Below are 23,151 nucleotides of genomic sequence, written 5' to 3'. Positions count from 1 at the left end.
CCCTGCCTGCATTTTTACTGTTCTTTCTGCCTGGAAACTGAGAAACGTCCATGGAGTCCAAAAAACATCCCTTTTTAGGTAAAAATCGGTTTTAGACCAGCTAGAGAACAGCGACAGTAAATTAGAACCACTTGCAGAATTGAGTGATAATGATTCGTGGGGAAATTCATCATCAGACACCGAAAACGATTCTGTGACTTTGCTCAGCGATGTGCGAACTTGGCGCTATATTTCAAATTTCAGTGTTTTTGGTTTGATTATATTGAATTAAATTTATTATTATATTTTTATGATTATTAAATTATAATTTTGTGTTTCAAATTTTATCCTACCCGGGATGTTTACTAGACTCTTGTTCGGACAGATTTCAGTGAGTTATTCCTAAAAATTACAGGCCTACAATGAAAAAAAAAATATTTCCATGCAAAAAAATGGTACCGCTTTCAGCACCAAAAATCTGAAATAATCATACCGCCAGGGAGGTTAATAGCTTATTCACACATAGCTGGAGAACTACTCAAATTCTTTTATTTCATGTTTTTTCTCATGGTTTCTGTGAAATTGTGAATGCATCAATGCAGTGCATGTTATGTCAGCTTGCAGAGCTTGGATTCATTGAATGTTTACCAAAAATGTAAATATTGCAGAATATACAGCCTCATGCTACATAACTAAGCTCCATTTCATGCTGAATAAACTAAATTTATTAATGTATCTTAAATAGAAAACTATCTTTTAGATATATTTTTACTCCAAAAGCATTTTATTAAAATAAATTTGATAAAAATAAAAAAAATCCGATTTAACCTCTTCCTGTCTGGTGCATGCCGATAAACGGCCGGACGGGAGCGCTGCCGCTGCGGGGGGGAAGTTTCTAAATGTCCCCCCGCTTCCATTGCCTGTGCGTGCTCCTTGGGAGCATGCAGCACCGGACACCGTGTACCACAGATCACTGTACGGGACCTCTGTGTGAGGTCCCGATTCATGTGATCACTGATTGGCCAATCAGTGATCACATGAACAGTAGTAAACAAGATGTTACTTCCTGAAATCTTGTGAAATCTGCGAATGATCACAGAAGGTCACAAGGCTATTCACAACAGCTCTCACAGTATTTCTCAATGGCTGCAAGAATGCAGCCAGAGAGAAAGAGAAATGATTGCTTTTACAGCTTTTATGGGTGTAAAAGCAATCGGTGTAAAAAAAAAAAAAAAAAAAAATTCTTCACCCCCCACAAGTAGTACAGTGTCACTGTACTGCTAGGGTGACAGTATGTTAAAAAAATATACATAAATATACAAAAAATTAAAAATGTTTAAAAAAAAATATTTATTTTTTTCAAAACTTTTGTTGTTTTTCATTTTATATAGCAAACAATAAAAATCCCAGTGGTGAATAAATACCACCAAAATGTTTTCTGTCTCAAAAAATGCTAAAAATTTCATATGGGTACAGTGTTGCATGAGTGCGCAATTGGCATTCAAAGTGTGATGGTGCTGAAAGTTGAAAATTGGCGAGAACTGGAAGGGGGTAAAAGTGTCTGGTCTTGAAGTGGTTAAATAATTAAAAAAAAAAAAAATTTTATCGATTTTTATCCACCCTGCTATGCAGTCATCATATTGGCTACAAAGATGCTAGATATGGGTACCAGAAACATAAGATGACTGTCTAATCACACACCATTACTTAGGCTGTAATTTGGAACCTTTTTAGAAACCATGATATATAGTGCTTAATGTTGTGGGTGTTTTGTTTTTTTTCTTTCAGAATATCAAAGACATACTCCAAGCAGGACACAGACAAGCTGTGGCCTGGATGGATGAATGGTATGGTAAGTGTAACGTTTTTGCTTTCTGAAAGAAACTTGCTGCTTTACTTTGTGTTTTATCTGAATCATAGTAACCTAATCTATTAAAGTATGAAAGCAAAGCTACCCAGTGTATATTTACAGCTCACTCATCAAAATAAAAGATCCATCTTTTGACCAGCTTTCCTGTATGGGTAATAGAAGTAGAACTATTTTTGCTGTCGTTTTTTGAATCCAAAAAAATAAACAAATTTACATCAAAATAAACCTCATTGCAGGCACTGTGGGGCTTCTAGTGCTGCAAGTTAGTTCCCTGGTTCATTCATGCAGATCTCCTGTGGAGGCTTTATGGTTGCATTCACATGATCTGTTTTATTTTCAGTTTTATCATTTTCACCCTATTTATTCAAGACAAGGTTGACTTGCAGTGATGTTTATTGTGCTGGAAGTATGTTTTTTTTATGGCTAATATCTGTATCCTTTGACGATTTCTACAGCTGCATATACTTCACTCCTTAGTAGCTTCATAGGTGGTGTGGGCGGAGGCTCTGTGATCTTTTCTGTCTTTTTAACCTATAATCTATAGTTCTCTGGGGGTCTATTTACCAAATACTAAATGTTTTTTTTTATATGTAAAACAATAACTACGTGTATATATTTGATGGGTAAATAGCCATAAATCATCAGTTGAAAAATATAAACCTTAAAATAAAATGGACTCAAAACAGTATTTCTATTTAGACCAGCTATTTTTACGGCTTTGATTTTGTCAAGATTTATTCTCCTATCAATGTTCATGTATACTGCAATCAAGTCAATGTCAGTGACAAATGTACACTGTTCTAAATATCCGTACGCTGTACTTTAAGGCATTGTCGTGTCCGCTTCTTCACAGGTGCTTAGACTACTTGTATTTGTATGAACATTTGCTGCAGTTACACACATGTGGTACGTTGTTGCCCATATCTTTAAATGCCAAGGCTGATTTTGCTCTTGAGATTCTGTTACTGGCTATAACTTGCCAACAACAGGGTGGCTAAAGTACTGTGAAAATGCTCAAGATTTTTTTTTTTAATAGGTTGTGTTGTCATTGATCCACCCTTGTCTTGAAAGAAAAAAGTAGTATTAAGTTTTGGTAAGAACCATTTAAAGTCATATTTGTATCACAGGTATGTCTCTAGAAGATGTGCGGAAGTTTGAGAAAAGACTTCAGGAAGAAACGAATTGCAAAGTAAATTCCCAGAAAAAGTCAGCAGGTGAGAACCGGTTTTTTTATTCTTGTACAAGAACCGCTTTATGACCAATCATGGTTTCTCCGTTTTTTTGTTTTTTTTTTTTTGCTGTCTGTGCCTTCCTGTCCTGATAACTACTGCCCACCTATGATTTTTGTCCTGATGTCACAGGGACAGGAAGTGAAGGTTAGTCACCTCTAATGGGAGTCGCAGCTAAAAAAACCAAAAAACACAAATGTCAGCTGTTACCAGCCTATTGAAAACTAAACAACAAAAAGTCTGAAACTTTATTTTAATGAAGTTTCACAACTCTTTCCTCATAGCTGAGCTCCTCCATGCCTCTTATCTGTTTGGTTGCCCTTCTCTGTACTTTCTCCAGTTCCCCGATGTTCTGTTTGTGAATTGGTGCCCAAAACTGAACTGCATATTCCAGATGAGGTCTTACTAATGATTTGTACAAGGGTAATATGATATATCTCTCTCTGGAGTCTATACCTCTTTTAATACAAGAGAGGATTTTGCTCGCTTTAGAAGCCGCAGCTTGGCATTGCATGCCATTATTAAGCTTGTGATCTACCAGAACTCCCAGATCTTTCTCCACCATTGATTCCCCCAGTTGTACCCCCCCTAGTATGTATGATGCATGCATATTCTTAGCCCCCATGTGCATAATCTTACATTTATCAACATTAAGCCCTGGTTCACACTGGATGCGACTTGTCATGCGGTTTGCATGCCCTGCGACTTGCAAATCGCATGCCAAGTCGCACCCTATTGTCCGCAATGGGAGCGTTCATATTGGTGCAGTTCCAACTTGATACATGCACTACTTTTAGTACGATTTGCATAGATATCTGTATCAGATGTCTTGCAAATTGCACCTGAAATTGGCGGGTCCCCCGACTTTAAAATCGCGTGACTTCACTGTAAGTCGCACGATTTCATAGTTGGGCTGGATGTGAACGGGGGCTAAACCTCATTTGCCACATAGTTGCCCAATTAAACAGTGCATTGAGGTCGGCTTGTAAGTTAGAGACATTCTCTAAGAACGTTATTCCACTGCACAGCTTGGTGTCATCTGCAAAGACTGAAATGGAATTTTTAATCCAAGGCCCTATATTGTTTATAAATATATTAAAAAGTAAGGGTCCCAACACTGAACCTTGGGGTACATCACTGACAACCCCAGACCATTCAGAGTATAAATCATTAACCACTACTCTCTGAATACGATCTTTTAGCCAGTTTTCTGTCCATTTACATACAGGTTTTTCTAAGCCTGTAGACTTTACCTTACACATCAGCCGTCTGTGGGGAACTGTGTCAAATGCTTTTGCAAGATCCAAGTATACCACATCCACTGCCACCCCTCTGTCCAAGGTTTTGCTCACCTCCTCCTAAAAGGAAATCAGATTTGTTTGACAACTTCTGTCTTTCATGAATCCATGCTGTTTGTTGCCTAAAATATTTGTTTTCCAACAAGAAGTAATTTTCTAGCAAAAAAAAAAAGGCAGATTTAAACTTGTGAACAAAACATCCCCAAAACTGCTTGGTCTTCAAGTATGTGCATATCAGGAATATACATATGCAGGCACATATCAGGAATATGAAATGTTGGGTTTAAATACTCTTTATAACCGAAGTTAAAGAAAAAAAAAATCATTTTAAGAACCATTTTATTTAAACACACCTGAACAGCAGAACCACAACAGAAAAGGGCCAGTAGTATGCACTAGGAAGACTCTACTACATTGCATTGTGCTTTTTAATGTAGCACAGTGACCTAAAGATGACATCATCAGTGTGGCGATGTTTCTCCACTGTCCAGTGAGCAGGCTGGGGGTGAGTCTGTGATCAAAATGCATTTCCTCACTACAGGGAGAAATGGAAGTTCTCCAACCTTACTAAGCTATGCTAATTGTTACAGGTGGCACAAATAAAAGACTGACCTAATAAAAGACTAACCCAACACAGTCACTGTTGATGGGGGGATTCCCTCAGAGCTATAGCCGCTGGAAATAATCGCATGAAAAATCCGACAAGCTGGTTGTACCCAAGTCGTACAACAATCAGATTTGTGTACAATAAGCCTGCCCATAGATTGTTTGAATCTCAACTGATTCAGCAAGGACCGGCCAAGATTGGAACCATCTGTAGCCAGCTTAACTATAGGCGAAATAAAAAACATAACATGTAGTTTGTCACTAGTTTTAATACAGTGTTTTTTCTGAGCCCCTCCCACCAGTTTTATTACCTGCTGATCCTGCTGGTAGATTTGTTACATTCCTGCAACTGACTGTCATGTCCATTTTTTAACTTTGCCAATAGATGTGCTTTAAAAATCTTTTTTAGTAGCATGAATGTCAACCATTCCAATATTTCAATTGTTAATCTAGATGTTTGACTGGATATCCACTTTAAGCCTGTGAAGGAATTAATTGGTGGGCTTGTTATTTTGGATGTTAAAATGTATAGTATACAAAGGAGTAGTAGTAGACTTTTTCAGTAGAAAATTTCAAATAGCAGTGATTTGTGAAGCACAAACGATTTGCAAAAAACAGATGTCGTACTCTGCACAGCAACACAGAACCTGCACATTCATACTGAATACGCATATAGAGTACAAGTTACATGCTTAGTTTAAAGCATATATAAACCCTGAAACAAATAAAAATATTGCAGCTTACCAGTCCTCAATATGATGGCTACATTAAGTTGGCCATATGCAGCTCAAATTTTCATTCTATTCTTGTTAGAATCCATTCCATTACCATTCAATGGAACCGTTGGTGACCGAACAGTGACTACATCCTCTCAGATGCATCACTGTTTGGGTATTTAATCAGCCACACGGTCTGTGACTGCCTGAATACAGCACAACTAGTAGTGGAGATTTCTCCAATCCTACCTGTTTAGCATGGATGGAGGAATCCTGTTTTTTCTTGTTCAGCCCTTGGGCTGAATGGGAGAAATCTATGCGTAAATGGCTAGTCAGTTTTAATTTGTAAGAAGGTTCAGAAAATGCCTGTTTAACGTACTGAAAATGTAGTGTCCTTCTCACTGGCTGAAATTCACTTAATGGGGTGCCCTGACAGTCCCCCACCCACTCGACATCTTTCAATCAAAAGAGCTGTGTGAAAAATTGTTGGCCGAACATCCACTGCATCCAATCAGATATAGTTGCTGTTCGGGCATTCTGACAACCGCTGTCAGAAAACATTAGCCCAGCAGGGGATTCATCCCTCTGCACTGTATAGTATGGATGGGGAATCTACTAGCAATTTTTCATCCTGCACACGGTGTATGGTCAGAGTAAAAGAAAGCTCAAGCATCCTCATCTGTCTTGGGTAAACTACTAATCCATTCAATCAGATGTGTAAAGGAGATGAAAAAAGCAGAGATGCTTGAAAATGGAAGCAAAGCTGGACATACATGATCAATTTTTTTTTTCATTCAGGCAGCTGGTTAAACAAAAAATGGGCAGATTCCCCCATCCACACATTTGAGATGGATAAGGGTAATCCCTCACACTCTGGTATTGTATTCTGACATTGGGGAGCCTTCCCCGCCATCAGAATACAGTGATCAGCGTTGCTGTCTATAGCTGGCTATACTGATCGTTTGGGGAAGAAAATCAGGCTGGTTGAACTCAAGTTGAAGTTCGGCTTGTGTACAACCAGCCTGCCCATACATGGATCAAAACTCTGCTGGACCCTATTGAAGCAACCGAACTTTGATCCATGTATGGCCTGCTTAATGCAGCGTCCACATCTGAGGACATTATGGTAAGGCATTATGTACTCTTGTGTTTTAGCTTTTCTAAATGCAGGATAAGATATCTGAGAAGTATAAGCAACTTTTTATGCTTCTAAGATATTTTTATTGTGTTTTGGGTGATTCTGTTTTAGAGCAGGTTTAGATGTGCTTACATCTATTCAGCTCTGTTCATTCCTGCAAAATCACTAAATGAAATGTGAATGCAATTTTTTTTTTTTTCTTCTTTGGTAAGCACTTGTACATGCTTCTGAATGCCAAGCACACAAATGTACATAGAAGACCATAGGATGCATTCAGATATGCTTAAGAAAGTTTGCTTTGTGGACTGAATGGTCTGTATTGTTGTGGTGTTTTTTTTGTTTTTAGGTTTAGATGTACTTTGCGGGTCAATAAAGGCCTTACTAAATAGAGCCAAATCAAGCATGGACCCAAAAGTGATCTAAATTTTAGCTAATCTGTTTATAACTACAGTAGAAGTCAAGTAAACTAGCGGATTTAACAATTTATATTTTCCATTCTACGACGAACCTCTGGGCAAACTGCTCTAATTTTTCAACAGATAAAAAGCTTGCCTGCTTACAGTAAAGCAGGCCATAGATGATGCGATTTTCTTTCCTGCAAGGACAGGCTGAATGAAAGAAAATTGCTTAATTTGCCCATCAACACAGTACAAATTGATGAGGGAATCCCTTCCTGTGGAGCTATTGTGTTCTATCAGCAGGGAAGGGTGGGGGGAGGTGATATACCCCCTGGCAATAATTGCATGTATGAATCCAACATGATGGTTGTACCCAAGTTAATCCATCGATCAACTTGAGTACAATCAGCCTACACATAGGTGGTTTAAATCTTGACTGGTCTCTACCGCACCGAAGGTTCGAACCTGGCTTAAGATATAGACCACACGTTCTTTAAATGTCTGATGGGGCAACGTAAAGAAGCCCTGCACTCAGCTGTGAAATTGTAGTGATTTGTGTATGTATGGAAATGGGAGGTCTTGTAAGTAATCTTTTTGTAGATTGTAGGTCCTCTAACTGAAGGTGTTCCCAGCCCTTTTTCAAAAACATTCCTGGAATACAGCAAGATACGTTTCACCAAGGATTTCTTCTCCTTTCTCTCGAAGTACACACTCATCAACAGTGGTTTGTTACTAAAACAAATTCACTGTAAGCAAATTTCTAACTTTCCTTAATCTAGTAATCCTTAATCTACCAATCTAATAAAGAAGTAACTCTTGAAACCCACTACATCTAAAATAGGTTTTCCCACTTGAAGTGGAATGTGGCTGTTTGATTCTATATCAGGCATTCTATGCGGTGTTGGTTCCATGCATCCATGCAGGTCTGACTCCACATCAGCATAGCTGCAGGGCAGAGCAGTACAGTGATTGTGTCCTTTGCCCAGAGTGGATTCTCTGTCAGAATGTATAAAGAACCTGTCTTGATGAGATATATAGTTATAATTCAGCTATATAGTTATATTTGGCTACACTTGTAAAAACGAATAGCTTGACGGAAGATTATCCATATGGGTTAATGTTTAAAAAAACGTGGTTTCTGTGTACAAGTTCTATTTATATGTATGTAAGGGCAGACAAATTTTATTACATATTCTGTCTGCAGTAATGCACAAAGGTTGAGTTTTTATTGCTCCTTTTGAAAATGAAAGATAGGGGATTGGTTTACTAAAATTGGAGAGTGAAAAACCTGGTGCAGCTGTGCATGGGTAGCCAATCCGCATCTAACTTCTGCTTCTTCACTTAGGCTTTTGACTATAAAACCTGGAAGCTGATGGGTTTCTGTGCAGAGCTGTACCAGATTTTGCACTCTCCAGTTTTATGAAATCAACCTCACATTTTGTCAGGTTACAACCAAAAACTTAAATGTATTTTATTGGGATTCTATATGATAGACTAACACAAAGTGTCACATAATTGTGAAGTGGAAGGAAAATGATAAATGATTTTCAAAATTTTGAACAAGTATCTTAAAATTGTGGCATGCATTTGTATTCAGCCCCCCCCCCCCAAGTCAATACTTTGTAGACCCACCTTTCACTGTAAATACAGCTGCAAGTCTTTTTGGGGATGTCTCTACCAGCTTTGCACATCTATAGTGTAAAATGTTTGCCCATTCTTCTTTGCAAAATAGCTTACGCTCTGTCAGATTGTATGGAGAGCGTCTGTGAACAGTAATTTTCAAGTCTTGCCACAGATTCTCAATTGGATTTGGGTCTGGACTTTGACTGGGCCATCCTAACACATGAATATGCTTTGTTCTAAACCAGTGGTGGCAAACCTATGGCATGCAGAGCCCTCTGTTGGCACGCGAGCCAAATCGCCCCATCAGCTGCGCGTCGGATAACAGCGCCCATAGGGGCTATGTGCATGCTAGGAAAGGAGTAGCTGCACCAGGCGATGACGGCACGAGTTGTAATTCGTCGGAGCTTTCGCAAGGCCGGTCAGTGCACTGCCAATTATATATATATATATATATAATGTGTGTATATATATATATTGGACTGGCTGTGAGTTTTAATACATTAATTTTTATTAAAGCATGATTTTAGCTTGTGCTGGTGGTTAGTGGAACTTTGCCCCCTTGTGCTGGTGGTTAGTGGAACTTTGCCCCCTTGTGCTGGTGATCAGTGGAAGCTCTGTTATTGTATTTTTGTTTTAAGACAAAAGATGTTAATGTATGGGTTGTTTTTTCTAAACTAAAACCTCAGTATTCAGGTTTCATTTCAGTGTTGGCACTGAGATAAATGAGTGGGTTTTGGGTCGCAGTTTGGGCACTTGGTCTCTAAAAGGTTCGCCATCACTGATCTAATTCATTCCATTGTAGATATGGATGTATGTTAAGGGACATTGTCCTGCTGGAAGGTGAACCTGCGCCCCACTCAAGTCTTTTGCAGACTCTAACAGGCTTCCCTGTAGTGGCTGAAGAAAAGCATCCCCACAGCATGATGCTGCCAACACCATGTTTCTTGGTGGGAATGGTGTGCTCAGGGTGATGTGCAGTGTTCGTTTTCTGCCACACATAGTGTATTTCTTTTAGGCCAAAAAGTTCAATTTTGGTCTCATCTGACCAGAGCACCTTATTCCACATGTTTGCTGTGTCCCCCACATGGCTTCATGCAAACAGGACTTCTTATGGCTTTCTTTCAACAATGGCTTTCTTTTTGCCACTCTACCATAAAGGCCAGATTTGTGAAGTGCACGACTAATGGTTGTCCTGTGGAAAGATTCTCCCACCTGAGCTATGGATCTCTGCAGCTCCTCCAGAGTTACCATGGGCCTCTAGGTTTGCAGTTGTGCCATGCTCTTTCTATTTTCAGATGATGGATTGAACAGTGCTCTGTGAAATGTTCAAAGCTTGGGATATTTTTTTATAACTTAACTCTGCTTTAAACTTCTCCACAACTTTATCCCTTACCTGTCTGGTGTGTTACTTGGCCTTCATGATGCTGTTTGTTCACTAATGTTCTCTAACAAACCTCTGAGGGCGTCACAGAACATCTGTATTTATACTGAGATTAAATTATACACCGGTGGACTCTATTTACTAATTGTGACTTCTGAAGGCAAGTGTTTCCACTAGATATTAGTTGGGGGTATCAAAGTAAAGGGAGCTAAATACTAATGCACACCGCATTTTTCAGATATTTGTAAAAAAAAAATTAAAAACCATTCATCATTTTCCTTCTACTTCACAATTATGTGCCACTTTGTATTGGTCTATCACATAAAATCCCAATATAATACATTTACGTTTCTTTCTGTAACATGACAAATTGTGGACAATTTCAAGGGGGATGAATACTTTTAAACGCACTGTAGAAGTCTCTCTTAAGGCCAATCTTTATATCTCCAAAATGAATAGAATAACATTTGTGGAAGAACAAGCATACACAAAATGTGTAAATCAAACAGTGTCTTGAATGCCAATAGCCTGGCCACATGCTTGCATTAAGGTCTATACATGTTCCTAGACAGCGGTAAATAAAAGATGTTCTCTCAAGCAAATTTAAAAAGATCAGTGATTTCTTTGAAGATGTATTGCTCCATAGCGCCTGCAGCTACAATGGTTAGTGAGGGTGTGTTTTACAGCTTATTTACAGTTTGATAGAAATACAAGGGTGCTAATAATTTGGCGATGACTGTATTCCTAACAGATAATGCACCACTTCGCCCGGAAAATTGTTCCAGTTACAAATGTTTAGGCATTCTCATGTTTTTCTTTTTTTAGTATTGGTATGACACAAAACAGTGGAGAAACAAAAAGCCAAATCTAGCACATTCCATGCAAACCCCCAAAAATGGACTGGACAAAGTTATTGGCCCACTCTTAAAATTGTAAGAAATTGCATTCCACGTTTGTGATGTTTCAGTAACTTGTAATTAAATACACCTGTATCAGTTAACAGGTGCCGACAATATAGAAATCATACCAGCAGTCCATTAAAATGGTGAAAAATGTACTCAACCTTTCTGTTGTCTCTGTGTGCCACATGGAATAGAGCGAGAGCAGCTCAGAATTGTTTGAGGATTTGAGAACAAAAATTGTGGAAAAGCATGTACAATCTCAAGGTTACAAGTCCATATCCAGAGATTTCAATGTTCCTGTGTCCACTGTGCACAACATTGTCAAGAAGTTTACAGCTTATGGCACTGTAGCTAATCTACCTGGACTTGGACGAAAGAGAAAAATTGTTCAAACGATTGAATGGTGGCTAAAGAACCTTGATCAACTTTCAGACACTATACATTGCAATCTGAATTAAATGAAACACTATGGTAGGAGACCTAGGAGGACCCCACTGCTGACACAGAAACATATAAAAGCCAGATTGGCGTTTTCCAAAACTTACCTGAGGAATCAAAAATTGTTTTGGGAGAACGTTCTGTGGACAGAGGAAACAAAATTAGTTTCTTGGTAAAGCCCATCATTCTACTGTTTTCAGAAAAAGCAGTGAGACCTTTAAAGAATACAGGAGGGGGGGGGGGATTTACCAAAGCTGGTTCACTCAGAATCTGGTGCACCTGTGCATGGTAGCCAATCAGCTTCTAACCTCAGCTTGTTCAATCGAGATTGTCAATAAAACCTGGAAGCTGATTGGTTTCTATGCAGAAGTGAGCTGGATTTTGCACTTTTCAGCTTTAGTAAATCCCACAGTCCCAACAGTCAAACATGGAGGTTCACTGCTCTTTTGGGGTTGCTTTGTTGTTTCAGGCACTGGATGTCTTGACCAGGTGCATGGCATTATGAAATGAGAAGACTACCAAAGAATTCTGGGGTGCAATGTAGGGCCCAGTGTCAGAAAGTTGGGCCTCCATCAGAGGTCATAGGTATTACAGCAGGACAATAACCCAAAGCACACGTCAAAAAGCACCCAGAAATGGTTTCTGACAAAGCGCTGGAGAGTACCGAACTGGCCAGCAATCAGTCAAGATCTAAAACCCATTGAGCACCTGTAGAGGGATCTCAAAATGGTAGTTGAGAAAAGGAACCCTTCCAATCTGAGAGACCTGGAGAACTTGGCAAAAGAAGAGTGGTCCTAAATTGTAGTAGAGAGGTGTAAGAATCTCATTGATGGTTACAGAAAGCAATTGATTTCAGTCTTTTTCCTAGGGGTGTACTACCAAATATTGAGGGTGCCAATAATTTTGTCCATTCCATTTTTGGGGGTTTTACATGGAATGTTTCAAATTTGGCTTATTGTTTCTATATTTTTTTTTGTCATACCAATACAAACGAAAGAAATAAACATGAGACTGCCTAAGCATTTTATAATTGCGATGGGGTACATTATCTGACAAATGCAGGGGTGCCAATATTTTTTGCCATGACGGTATATAAATACTGGAATGTCCATATCTTTACCACAGTGACCATATCAGCCACTGCAATCATTTCTTAAATTGTGTGCTTGCTGGAATGTACGATATGAGAGGATTTAAAGGGATCCATTATGCGTTTTTGCAGCCAAGCCATGTGAAAGCTCGGCTGAGCTCAGCCTGTCATGACTGTGATGGGGATCTCTCTTCCAGGGTTCTATGACAGCAGTAAAGACCCAGTGGGGATCAGCCTGTCTCATTCCACATAAATGAGCTCTGGTAAAGGTGGCATCGTGCTTGAAAGAATATTAACTAGCAATTGCTTTAAATTTTATATTCCTACTTTTTTTTCTTGTAGATCCAAACAGTGAACACTTGTTAAACACTGGTGTTGGGAAGCATTCAATCAACAGGTCAACCTCCTGGAATAATGGAACAGAGGCATGTCCATATACAACTGCAAATGGGAATGCAGACTCCAAACCAAGGCCAAGACTGCCCTCCGCTCCAGAATAATACATAAAGACATTTAGATTACTAAACTTCTATTTTGGGGAAAAAAGCCCAGAAAATTCTTACTATGGTCTTTGGAATAATCCACATAAGATATACTTGATGGGATGACAAGGTCAATTAGATTTTCATTGTTTACCTTTTAGGTCTACAAGCTGCAGAAGAAACCGAAAGGCTTAGAACTTGAACTTGTCCATGAACATTTAATGGTGCACAATATGAGCTGGTGCAATTCTTTTAATGTTATAAGAAGAATTATGTCTGCTGGGATGATGGTTAGATCTATACAATGTTAATATATTGAGATTTTAGAAGTACATTGTGTAACCTTGCTGAAAAGCAGGATGATTTACAATGTGAACAAAGCCAATGTGCCACCAGACAGAATTCTGCATAGATCTGGTGGCACATGAGATGTAAATATGTTCATATGCATAATAATGTATGCTGTACCATGGAGATATTTCATTTATTATACTGAAAATGTTTTACCCTAACTTTCTCCCAGCTGCAGAAAACATGGGTAACTTGTTAAATCCAACATGGGGAAAAATGTCATGTACATAAACCTTGGTTTATGGAGATGGGGGATTGTGTAAAGGCTTGGTATGTTTCATCTGAACTGTAGGTTGACCAGAATAATTTGTAATGTGTTGCCTGCCCAGCACATAGTTGAAAATACTGCCATATCGGCACAAGTAGCCCCTGTGGGGCCATGGGTATTGGAAAGCTGGTGTGGGAAATAACTTTGGTCCCCTTCTTTGTGCTCCTGGTCTGAGAGTGTTGACACCATAAAGTGGACTTGTGGTGCTTCTTGCCACCAATCATTGCTTGCACAGATTTTGTGTATGCTTCATATGGCATACACAAGTAGCAGGTATCACCATTTGTATACTTTGTAGTAATACAGGATTAGAAAAAAAAAGTTTGCATTATGCATGCCATCATCTTTGGTCACTGGGGCTTCTCCTTGGTCTCCAACTTGCCTTTTTGTTTTTTTTGGCAATGGGTAGTTTAGTATCTAGATCTTCCCCTGATCAGTTACTGTAATATACTTTGGCACACTAAATACATGTCGCCTACTTATCTCCCAATATCATGTCCAAGCATAGAAGTTTTGTACTCAGGTTTCAGCCTATATAGAAGTCACGGATAACACTGATGAATCCACCCAAAAGTTTTGGTGATGTAGTAATATATTGTTAGAAAAAAAAAAGAGAAATAATGAATATAATGACTATTTTATACTGAACATTTTAATTTTTTAATCTTTTAAAAATCCTCAATAGAGGACAAATCCACATGACATGTAAAATCCCTTGGAAGTCTTGCAGTGGGGGGGGCAGCCCAAATGACAGTTACAGGTCACTGTCCCAAGCTCCCAGCTCACTCGGTATCTTCACTGTGGAACGCGTATGTCCTCTCGTACCCCATGCTCACTGCTTTTTCTCTACTTTCATTTCCTTGCTGTTAACTTGGCTCTGCAAGCGGCTTTCCCATAGGGTCATGGCAGACCAGACTAATACTGAAGTCCACTCCTTCTTTCAGAAGAGCCACTGCTCAGGACTGGCTGCTCAGTGAGCCTGTGGTGGTGCACAGCTATCAACAGCAGGCCTTAACACTAGATCTCCATGGCACTGCAAATAGACAACCAGGAGAAACCTCAAAAGGATCAAGCTATAGAATGGTGCATGAAAGGGATTCAGGAGCTGGAGAAAGAAATTGCTGTACTAGTCACAGGACAAGGTGATCAATGACGGAGCATGAGGTCTACAAACTAAAATGACAACAACTCTACTAATCGCATAGATTAGTTCGTTATTGGCAAAGCTGTAAGCAGATATAAAAGGTCAGAACAAGTATATGCAAGTGCACAGTGACAATACTGACCTGCCTTTGCGCAGTGAACTTCTGAAACCATAAAGGGGCACTGTTCCAAAAGGAAAATATGCCAACTCCGTTGCCAGTAATTCTCTTCCTCGTTCAGAAGCCATAACCAAAGTGGTTATCGCCAGTAGTTTCTCATTCACCTAGGGTACCCAACAGTTCCAGTTCCTCCACCTCCTCACATTGACCAGTCTTATCCCACACAGCTAGCAGGGGTGCAGGAGTAAAACATACTAGACCAAATAAGCCAACACCACCTACTACTGGACTACTGAAATAAGATATGAAGAATTAAACAAATGTACATAACATCCTAAGCAAATCTTATTTTGAATGAAGTTGTAGCATTGCAATAAATGGTGATACTGCCTTCTGTTTGCCCAGAACTGTTCACTTTCCTCAGAGCTCCTGCTCAAGGATTATTGCTGTTTGGTCTACGAATAGACTTTTAAGAGCTGGATGAAGCCGTTCCAGCCATTCACAGAAAGGGATGGTCTCATTACCAAATGAAGAGACGGGGCTTCTGCTTTTACCTTCTTCCTGCTGGCCATTAATATATATGCAGCCTTTTGGCGCGTGGGCTTGAACGCCGAGAGGGCGCATATATGTAAACCCAGTACTCTGCTGAGTGTGTACACCCAACAGAGTAACTAGTGGATGCATACTTGCAGTCGGGAGCCTTCTGATCATGTGACCACTGTGAATTCCAATCATAGCGGTCACCTGATTGGAATGTCCGCCTCCCGACATTTAGAACCTCTTAGAGGGCCAGAAGGCAGCGGCAGAAAAGGGTTAAATAACTTTTTAAGCTAGCAAGGGAACCCACTGACAAAAAATAATTGGCTCACCTGGCCAGGCAGAATGAAGAATATGAAAAAAATGAGAATAAAAGAAATGTAGAAACTGAAGGTCACCTTTGTGCACTAAATCTGTAGAAACAGAATAGGGAAGTGAAAACTAGAACTGTTTTGAATGGCGTATTAAGAGGATGTTTGATTTTTTTTAAACTGAGCATTCTGGGAATTAAATTGTCACACCTTGTAGGTAAAACTGAAATATAAAAACAAACCCCTCCTGCATTCTTTAAAACATCAGATGAAAGTTGAAGACTATGTTCTGTCAAGATTTGAGGCACCATCTTTGTGGAAATCTTTCTCATTCCCAAATCCTCCATTAGAATCGCATGGTTTGCTTGTTCATGTTCAATTCTTCTGCCTTCATTCAAACACTGAGCATATGAGGGATTGCACTCTGTCCACATTTTCAACCATCCTTTGCGTTATTGGCTGCTCACTTCTTGCATCATTATGGATATCTTCCTTCCCCTCCTTAAGACCCCAGTCACACTGGGTGCAACTTGGCATGCGATTTGCATGCCATGTGACTTGCAAATTGCATGCCAACTCGCACCTTATTGTCTGCAATTACAGCGGTCACATCGGTGCAGTTCTGACTTGGTCAGAGCCACACCTATTTCTAAAGTAGTACATGCACTACTTTTGGTGTGGTTTGCATAGACATCTGTGTCAGATGTCCTGCAAACTGCACCTCAAATCACAACATCCCGACTTACAGTGAAGTCGCACTATTTCAAAGTCAGGATCGATGTGCCCGGGGTGTAAACAGCCTATGCTATTCAAAACCACTTGTTTTCTTCATGGAATGTTCACTATAAGCTTGTAACAGCTAATGTTTCACTCGCACTTTTGCAAATTTTCACACAAAATTTGATGTTCATTTGCTGCACCAGATTCCTCTTACCTATTTTCCGTCAACAGCACAACGCACATGCTATTTCTTCTACTACTTCATAAAGAGTCAACTGGTTTGCAACCCAGGCGATTGCAAGCTATAACATATTGGAACACGCTCGAGTGCAAGTAGCTGTGTGACTCACCACCATAGTGCTGTGCCGTGGGAATTCCGGAAATTAAATTCTCACACCTCTTATATGGGGCTCCCTGTTATTTAAGTCTGTTGAAAAGATCATTGTCCGCACTAACTTCATTAAAGTGGGTATTTCGATTTATGTTGTGTTTGAGCTCGTGCTGAAAAGGTGACAAAATATGCCATTTGAAACCGTTATTGTTTTCACTTCCCTATTGAGTTTCTACAGATTTGGTGCACACAGGTGAGCTTCCATTTTTAAATTTTTCTTTTCTTTTCAGTTCTTTGGGTGTAGGAAGATCAGAGTACGCATTCCGGGGTTTTTGTTTTGGGTGTTTTTTTGGTTGGCTTCGTTTTTTGTGCTCGTCCATCTTTATAATAACCAAATACTTCCTTGGTTTTATTTAAATGTGACTGTTTGTAAATGTGCATTCATTTCTGGCACTGTGAAGGTTAAACAAATGTGGCAGCCATTTACTTAAAGCTGAGTTTCAGGAATTTAGTTCCTTTGTAAAAAGTGCAGGCATACTTTGAGTTAAGTCCACAGAGGCGCATGCCACCTCCTGGACTTATCTCTTTACTTCTGACTGGTTTATTGCACTCCAGGAAGATGGCTTTCCGAACCCCTCCAGTTCCTTCCAAGTGCAGAGTCGATGCATCTTCTATGCTTGCCCCTCCCCTCCTCCTACCTGCTCACAAAAGCCTTTCTATAGCAGAGGAAGAGGACGGGCAGATCTGTTGTGTGTGTGCTTCTTTCTTCTCAGAGGCCCAAGTGAGACATCCAGCTCCAAAATAAATCCTTTCAGATGTAAGAGATACGTCTAGGAGGTGGCATGTGCCTTCTTGGACCTAGCTCATAGTATGCCTGCATATTTATCAAAGTGTATGAATTCCTGGAGTTCAGCTTTTATTGTGCCAAAGAAAATTATGTGGCACAGAAAAAAAAACACATGAATACAATGTGAAGTGGCCAGCTTGTTTTGTTAATGTCCTTCAGCTCTGTAACTATCCTCAAATGTGCATGTCTAGCGGCATGCAGTGTCCGATGATACCTGATTGATTGTAATTCTAGCATGTGAAAAAATTCATTTTTTTTCCACCAAATATTTAGAAAATATGATAATTGATTGGGTTTTTGAAAAGTTATTTTGAAAAAATAATTATGCAAGTTTTTTTTTTTATTAATTTCCTCATTGAAATTGTTCTGCCATTTGTGAAATATAAATGGTTTAAAAAAGTATTAGAATCCATACTATTCTGTGGCTTAGTTGCGTTGCATCATAGGAAAGGTTAAATACTTGTCCCTACTTGGGAGATATGGAATGATGGAAATGCAGAACACACCCCCAGGTGGCAATACAAGAATTGGAGGAAAAAACTTCCCTACACCTGTTCCCCTTCTATGTTTTAATGTCCTCTTGTTCATGGTCCAGGAATATAGGATGATTACGTAGTGCCTTTCCCCTTTTATGTAACAGGGAAAAAGGGTTTTGTACTTGTTTGTTTTGTTTTTTTTCCCCCAGTCTAAACAGGTGGTCATATATTCCAAGTAGAATAGAAGCAACTTTTGTAATTTTTTAAAACACTTCAACCCTTTAGAATGTACCCGGGTTCTACCAGGATGATGCCTGTACCTGCAGGCATCTCGGTATCAAAATTTTCAGCTGGAAATACGCTTTCATGTCCATTATCTGAGTGGCTATATACTTCTACAGGGTGTAAAAGGAGCCTCTCCCACCATCGCCTTTACTGTGCTCTCCTGTACAACCAGGAAGTCCGGTACCGCTGATTGGTGTCCTCTGACAGGGGAGGAAGTTACATCCTTACCCCCCTCCCCTCTGTGGTGTAAGAAATCGGAAGTAACACACTTCCGGATTCGGTTTGATGATTACAAGCCATTACCAGCTTGTAAACATCTTATCAAAGTGATCTAGATTTGATCAAATGTTTTCAGGGCAGAGGAGAGATCTGGGGTCTAATAGGCCCCCTTTTGTAAAAGAGGGTTTTGTACAAAAAAAAACTCTCCAAAAAAAAGGACCAACCAAGCTTATTGCTGTCATGGGGGATGTTCATTCCTATTGATAACAGTAAAGTTGATCAAAAAAGTTAAAGGGACATTGTAAAAATTTAAGATAAAACTCTTGTCATGTAGGTCTATTGGCTGTTTTTGTTTTTTTTTAGGCTCTGGTATCTTCATTATCTCGATGTTGCCCTTTGTAGATCAAATAAAAGTAACTTTTGGAAGGTGCAGATCCACATTTTAAGATGTATTTACATTATTCATATTTTCAAGATGAAAGAACTACTTTTGTGTATTCCTTTGAAATGATATAATTTTCTTTGTTTACATATGTAATATATAGTAGCATTGTCTCAAGGGTTTGGAAAGGAATAGAGCAGCGTGGGAGAACTGTAATGTTTCTTTACTCCTTGAAATCCATACACTGAACATTGTTTTAAAATTAAAGTTGTGTTTTTATATTGAATATTTCATACATATATGTATAAAATATTTGGTTTTGTTTATCTGTTGTTTCTACTTTTGTATAAGGCAATGTTTTGGTATTAAATATGATATTATTGTAAAATAATTGAATATTCATTATGAATATTTCCTTATTTTGAAGTACAAAAGATACAGATGTATGTTGTGTTTCCAATAACACAAGATTGGTTGTTAAGCCAAAATGTCTGTATGTGAAAGTCATAGTGAATATTCAACCCAGCCCTTTTATGACAAATTTACTGCATCACCACCAATGTTTGTTGTCTGTAAGCATTGGGCAGGGGATGGGAACCTTAATCCAAATTGGACAAAAGCTACCTATTGGCCACACAGTTCTTGGTTAAAGTGTAAACCGCTAGCATGAAAAATGAACAAAACATATCCCTCTACAGTGTCTACTAGCCTCACTCCTATTTCTCTCTCCTCTCTTTGCTGTCTGAATGAGTCACTGATCGCTCAGTGTCAACACAACAGCCTCCTGGGTTATTCCCCACCCCAACACACAGTAGGTGACTGGTAGTCTCAACTGTCTGTGAAGCCAGAGTGTGAAGAGGTATACCCCCCCTACAGACTGTCATAGGGAAACAGAGTTCTGTGCTCTAGCTCTGCGGTGTTTGTGATGTCATATCTCTGCCCCCTGCCTTCTACTTCTGAGAAATAGCCTTTGATCTTTGTACTTTGAACTGATGTAGAGAAGAGAGGGCTGCAGCTAAACTTATGTTGGAGGATTTGTTTTGTCTCCATGTATCACCTGAGACTAGTCATTGGGTATATGTAAGGGTTTACAACCATTTTGACTACCCATTGTAGCTCAGGAATTGAAAAAAGAATGTTTAGTTTTTTTTGGGGGGGGGGGGGTTTTGTGGGTTGAGTTAGTAAAATTGCCAGCATTTTGCAGATAACTTGGGTCTGCTTTTAATGCAGATTGTAAAGGCAGCAAGCTCTCATTTTATAGAAAACGAATTAACATATTTGTCTAGTGTGGTTATTTTATTTATTTAATTTTTTTTTTTCACTCATTTTGAACAAGAAAAAAACTGACCCATGTTCGGCCAGCTTTAGTCCTTTTCATCTTCAGACATAATTCATAGTCTGCAAAGATTGAGTTGGCGAGCAGGGACCCAGATGTGCTTAGGACAGGACTGTCAAGATGGGAGCATGTATGTAGGATTTACATGCTACCCTCAACTCGCCACCTACTTTTTGGATTATATGCAAACTCAGGGGTGCTGTTTTTGCAGTTAGTCACTCGCTTCCTAATTTTACCCCAGGTTGTCAATATTATGAATCAGGGATTTATTTTTTTTTAGGTTTTCTTTGTGTGTGTGATAACCTAAATAAAATGTGCAGCTGTGCAAAGTGACACTTGAACATTTTTTGGTTTCATAGAGTTTTGTGATACCACCATCAGGAGAGGTGGTAAAAAAAAAAAAACAGAACAACCTCTAAGTCATTAGACAATCTGATAATGCTGCCTACTAAAAATAACGATCAAAGGGAATGATAATCGAGAGAAGAAAAGGAAATGGACATAAGTTACTGATAATAGCAACCTTTCAGGTTTCACGTTCCCTTTTTTGCAGAAATTAAACTCTATATCTGGTTGGTATGGACAGCAACTTTGCGGTTTCATTCCACTTATTCCAAAGTGTCTTAACTACTCTAAGAACCTGTTCACATCTGTGCACTAAAATACACCTGTTCAGCGTGACAAAAGCACATGTAAAATAGCCCCCCTTACATTCTGTGTGACTGTTCACATCTATGTGGCATGCTGCACTTTTGAAAACTGCTGCTTACTGTATCGTCAGTGCATGGCAGGGCACCAAGAACGCAGTGTATGTTTTTTTAAGTGCAATTTTTGAGTCACATGTTCATCTTTCCTAGGTAACCAGGGAGGAAATGCATTGTGCATTGAATTGGAATGCAATGCTCTAAGAACGCAATATGTATTTATAAAAACAAAAAATGTATAACACGTTTTACAACGCACACGTGATTGGGCCCTAAGGAAAAGAGTAATATCACTAAAAAACACACAATTTATAAATGTTTTTAAATGTTTTATTTTGTGAAGTATGTGGCTATTTTGCTATGCATATTTTTATAAAACCGTTCATTTCTGTTCTGCGGTCAATCATGAAGGTCTTTCACTGCATGACTGTCTGATCTTTTCAAAGAAATGTATACATATATATTTTGGGTCTTTTCTAATATATTTTAAGTCAAGATATTGTTGAGAGATTAAACCAAGGGAAAACTTTTATTGTACAGTTCTTATACCTGTGTATTATTGTTCTACATTCCATTACTGAAAACATTAAAATAATTAAAATGTTGCCAGTGGATGTGACCTGTTTTCTTTAGAACAAATTATATTGATCCGTGGATATTTAATAAGATGCAATATAATACCATAGTGGCTGAAACAAGGTTCTTCTTATCCAAAATTATCAATCTTGGAGTTACAGGAGTTCTTTGCTTTGGATATTAAAAACACAATCCCAGTCTCTACATGATTTAAAATTGCAACTAGTGTTTGCTTCACATTAATGTGAAGATTATGTAGCTTTTGCAACATATTTTCAGTACTGCACATACTGCAGCAATAGACTGCACATCAATTTGCTCCCAGTTCCAATAATTAAAGTTTGAAGATTTGTGGGTTTAGGTCAGCATTAAGGACTTCTCCAAAGAGAAAACATATATTGCAGTTTACAAGTCCCTAGATCTGGTGGCTGTACTACTTTTAATATCTCATGCTAAGAATATTTTCAGCATTATCAGAAATTACCAGTTGATCCTTTCAGAAATGCAGTGACTTTCTCTTTATGTGAGCTAAACAAGAAAAAAAAAGGTTATTTTGTTGTGCTCTGCTAACCCCATTCACCCCAATGTAGTGGAGATGAACTAAGGCTAATCCAGCCACCTCATCTAATTAACTAGTAAGATGCAAAAAATATTTATTTTTTTTTGAGGGGGGGGGGGGGTCTTTTTCATAGGCTTGTGTCAACTAATGTTCGGTTCAATTAAATTTAATGTCAGTTGCTATTATCACTTTTATTTATATAGCACCAACAATTTACACAGGGCTTTGATAAATATATAGTGTGTGTATATTGCTCAGCATGAATGAGTACACCCCAATAGATTTGTCAGAAAACCTTTCCTTTCAGAATCAACATTTTCTATGGGACACTATACTACAAAATACTCCCACAAATGCGAGCCATTGATTGTGTGTGCAAATTAACAAATCTTGTTTGCAAAGTATTTTTACGAACAAATTCATTCAAGACCATGTTGCAAAAATGAATACACTCCAATGAAAGTCTTAGGATTTTGTTGTCTAAAATTTAGCTTTGCACCTGTTTAATGAATAATTAGACTCACCTGTAGTTGGATTCTTGTTAAACAGATGTCCAGCAGACAGTTGGTTATAAAAGGGCGTTACTCAACAAATAAAACCCTTTCCCATTTCATACTGTCAGCAAGGGCACCACATGAAAAATGTCACAAGGCCCGAGAAAGAAAATCATTTCTTTACACAAGAAAGGGGAAGGCTACAAAAAGACCAGCAAAGCTTTACTTAGAGTACTGTAGCAAAAGTGATACAAAAAAATTTATGAAGATGGAACTGGAACCATCTCAGACATCCAGCTCGTTCACGCAAGTTAACACCTTGACAGGAGCATCTTCTGATGAC

General features: G+C 38.8%; 1 protein-coding gene across 1 annotated transcript in view; it reads left to right on the top strand.

The window, feature by feature from the left end:
- LOC149451132 (cytoplasmic phosphatidylinositol transfer protein 1-like) overlaps positions 1-21,784 on the top strand; it is a 160,745-nt gene extending 138,961 nt beyond the window's left edge. The window contains exons 8-10 of the mRNA XM_089690970.1: positions 1,768-1,831; positions 2,977-3,063; positions 13,011-21,784. Of these exons, the coding sequence (XP_089547096.1) occupies positions 1,768-1,831; positions 2,977-3,063; positions 13,011-13,168 (309 nt within the window). The 3' untranslated portion in view covers positions 13,169-21,784. The remainder of the gene's footprint in view (positions 1-1,767; positions 1,832-2,976; positions 3,064-13,010) is intronic.
- Positions 21,785-23,151: the final 1,367 nt, after the last annotated feature.

Source organism: Staurois parvus, unplaced genomic scaffold (assembly GCF_062004578.1).
Source record: "Staurois parvus isolate SC_StPar_1 unplaced genomic scaffold, SC_StPar_1.0 ptg000548l, whole genome shotgun sequence".
Lineage (NCBI taxonomy): Eukaryota > Metazoa > Chordata > Amphibia > Anura > Ranidae > Staurois > Staurois parvus.
Note: the sequence above shows the minus strand (reverse complement) of the source record. Positions and strands in the feature narration are given on the sequence as shown.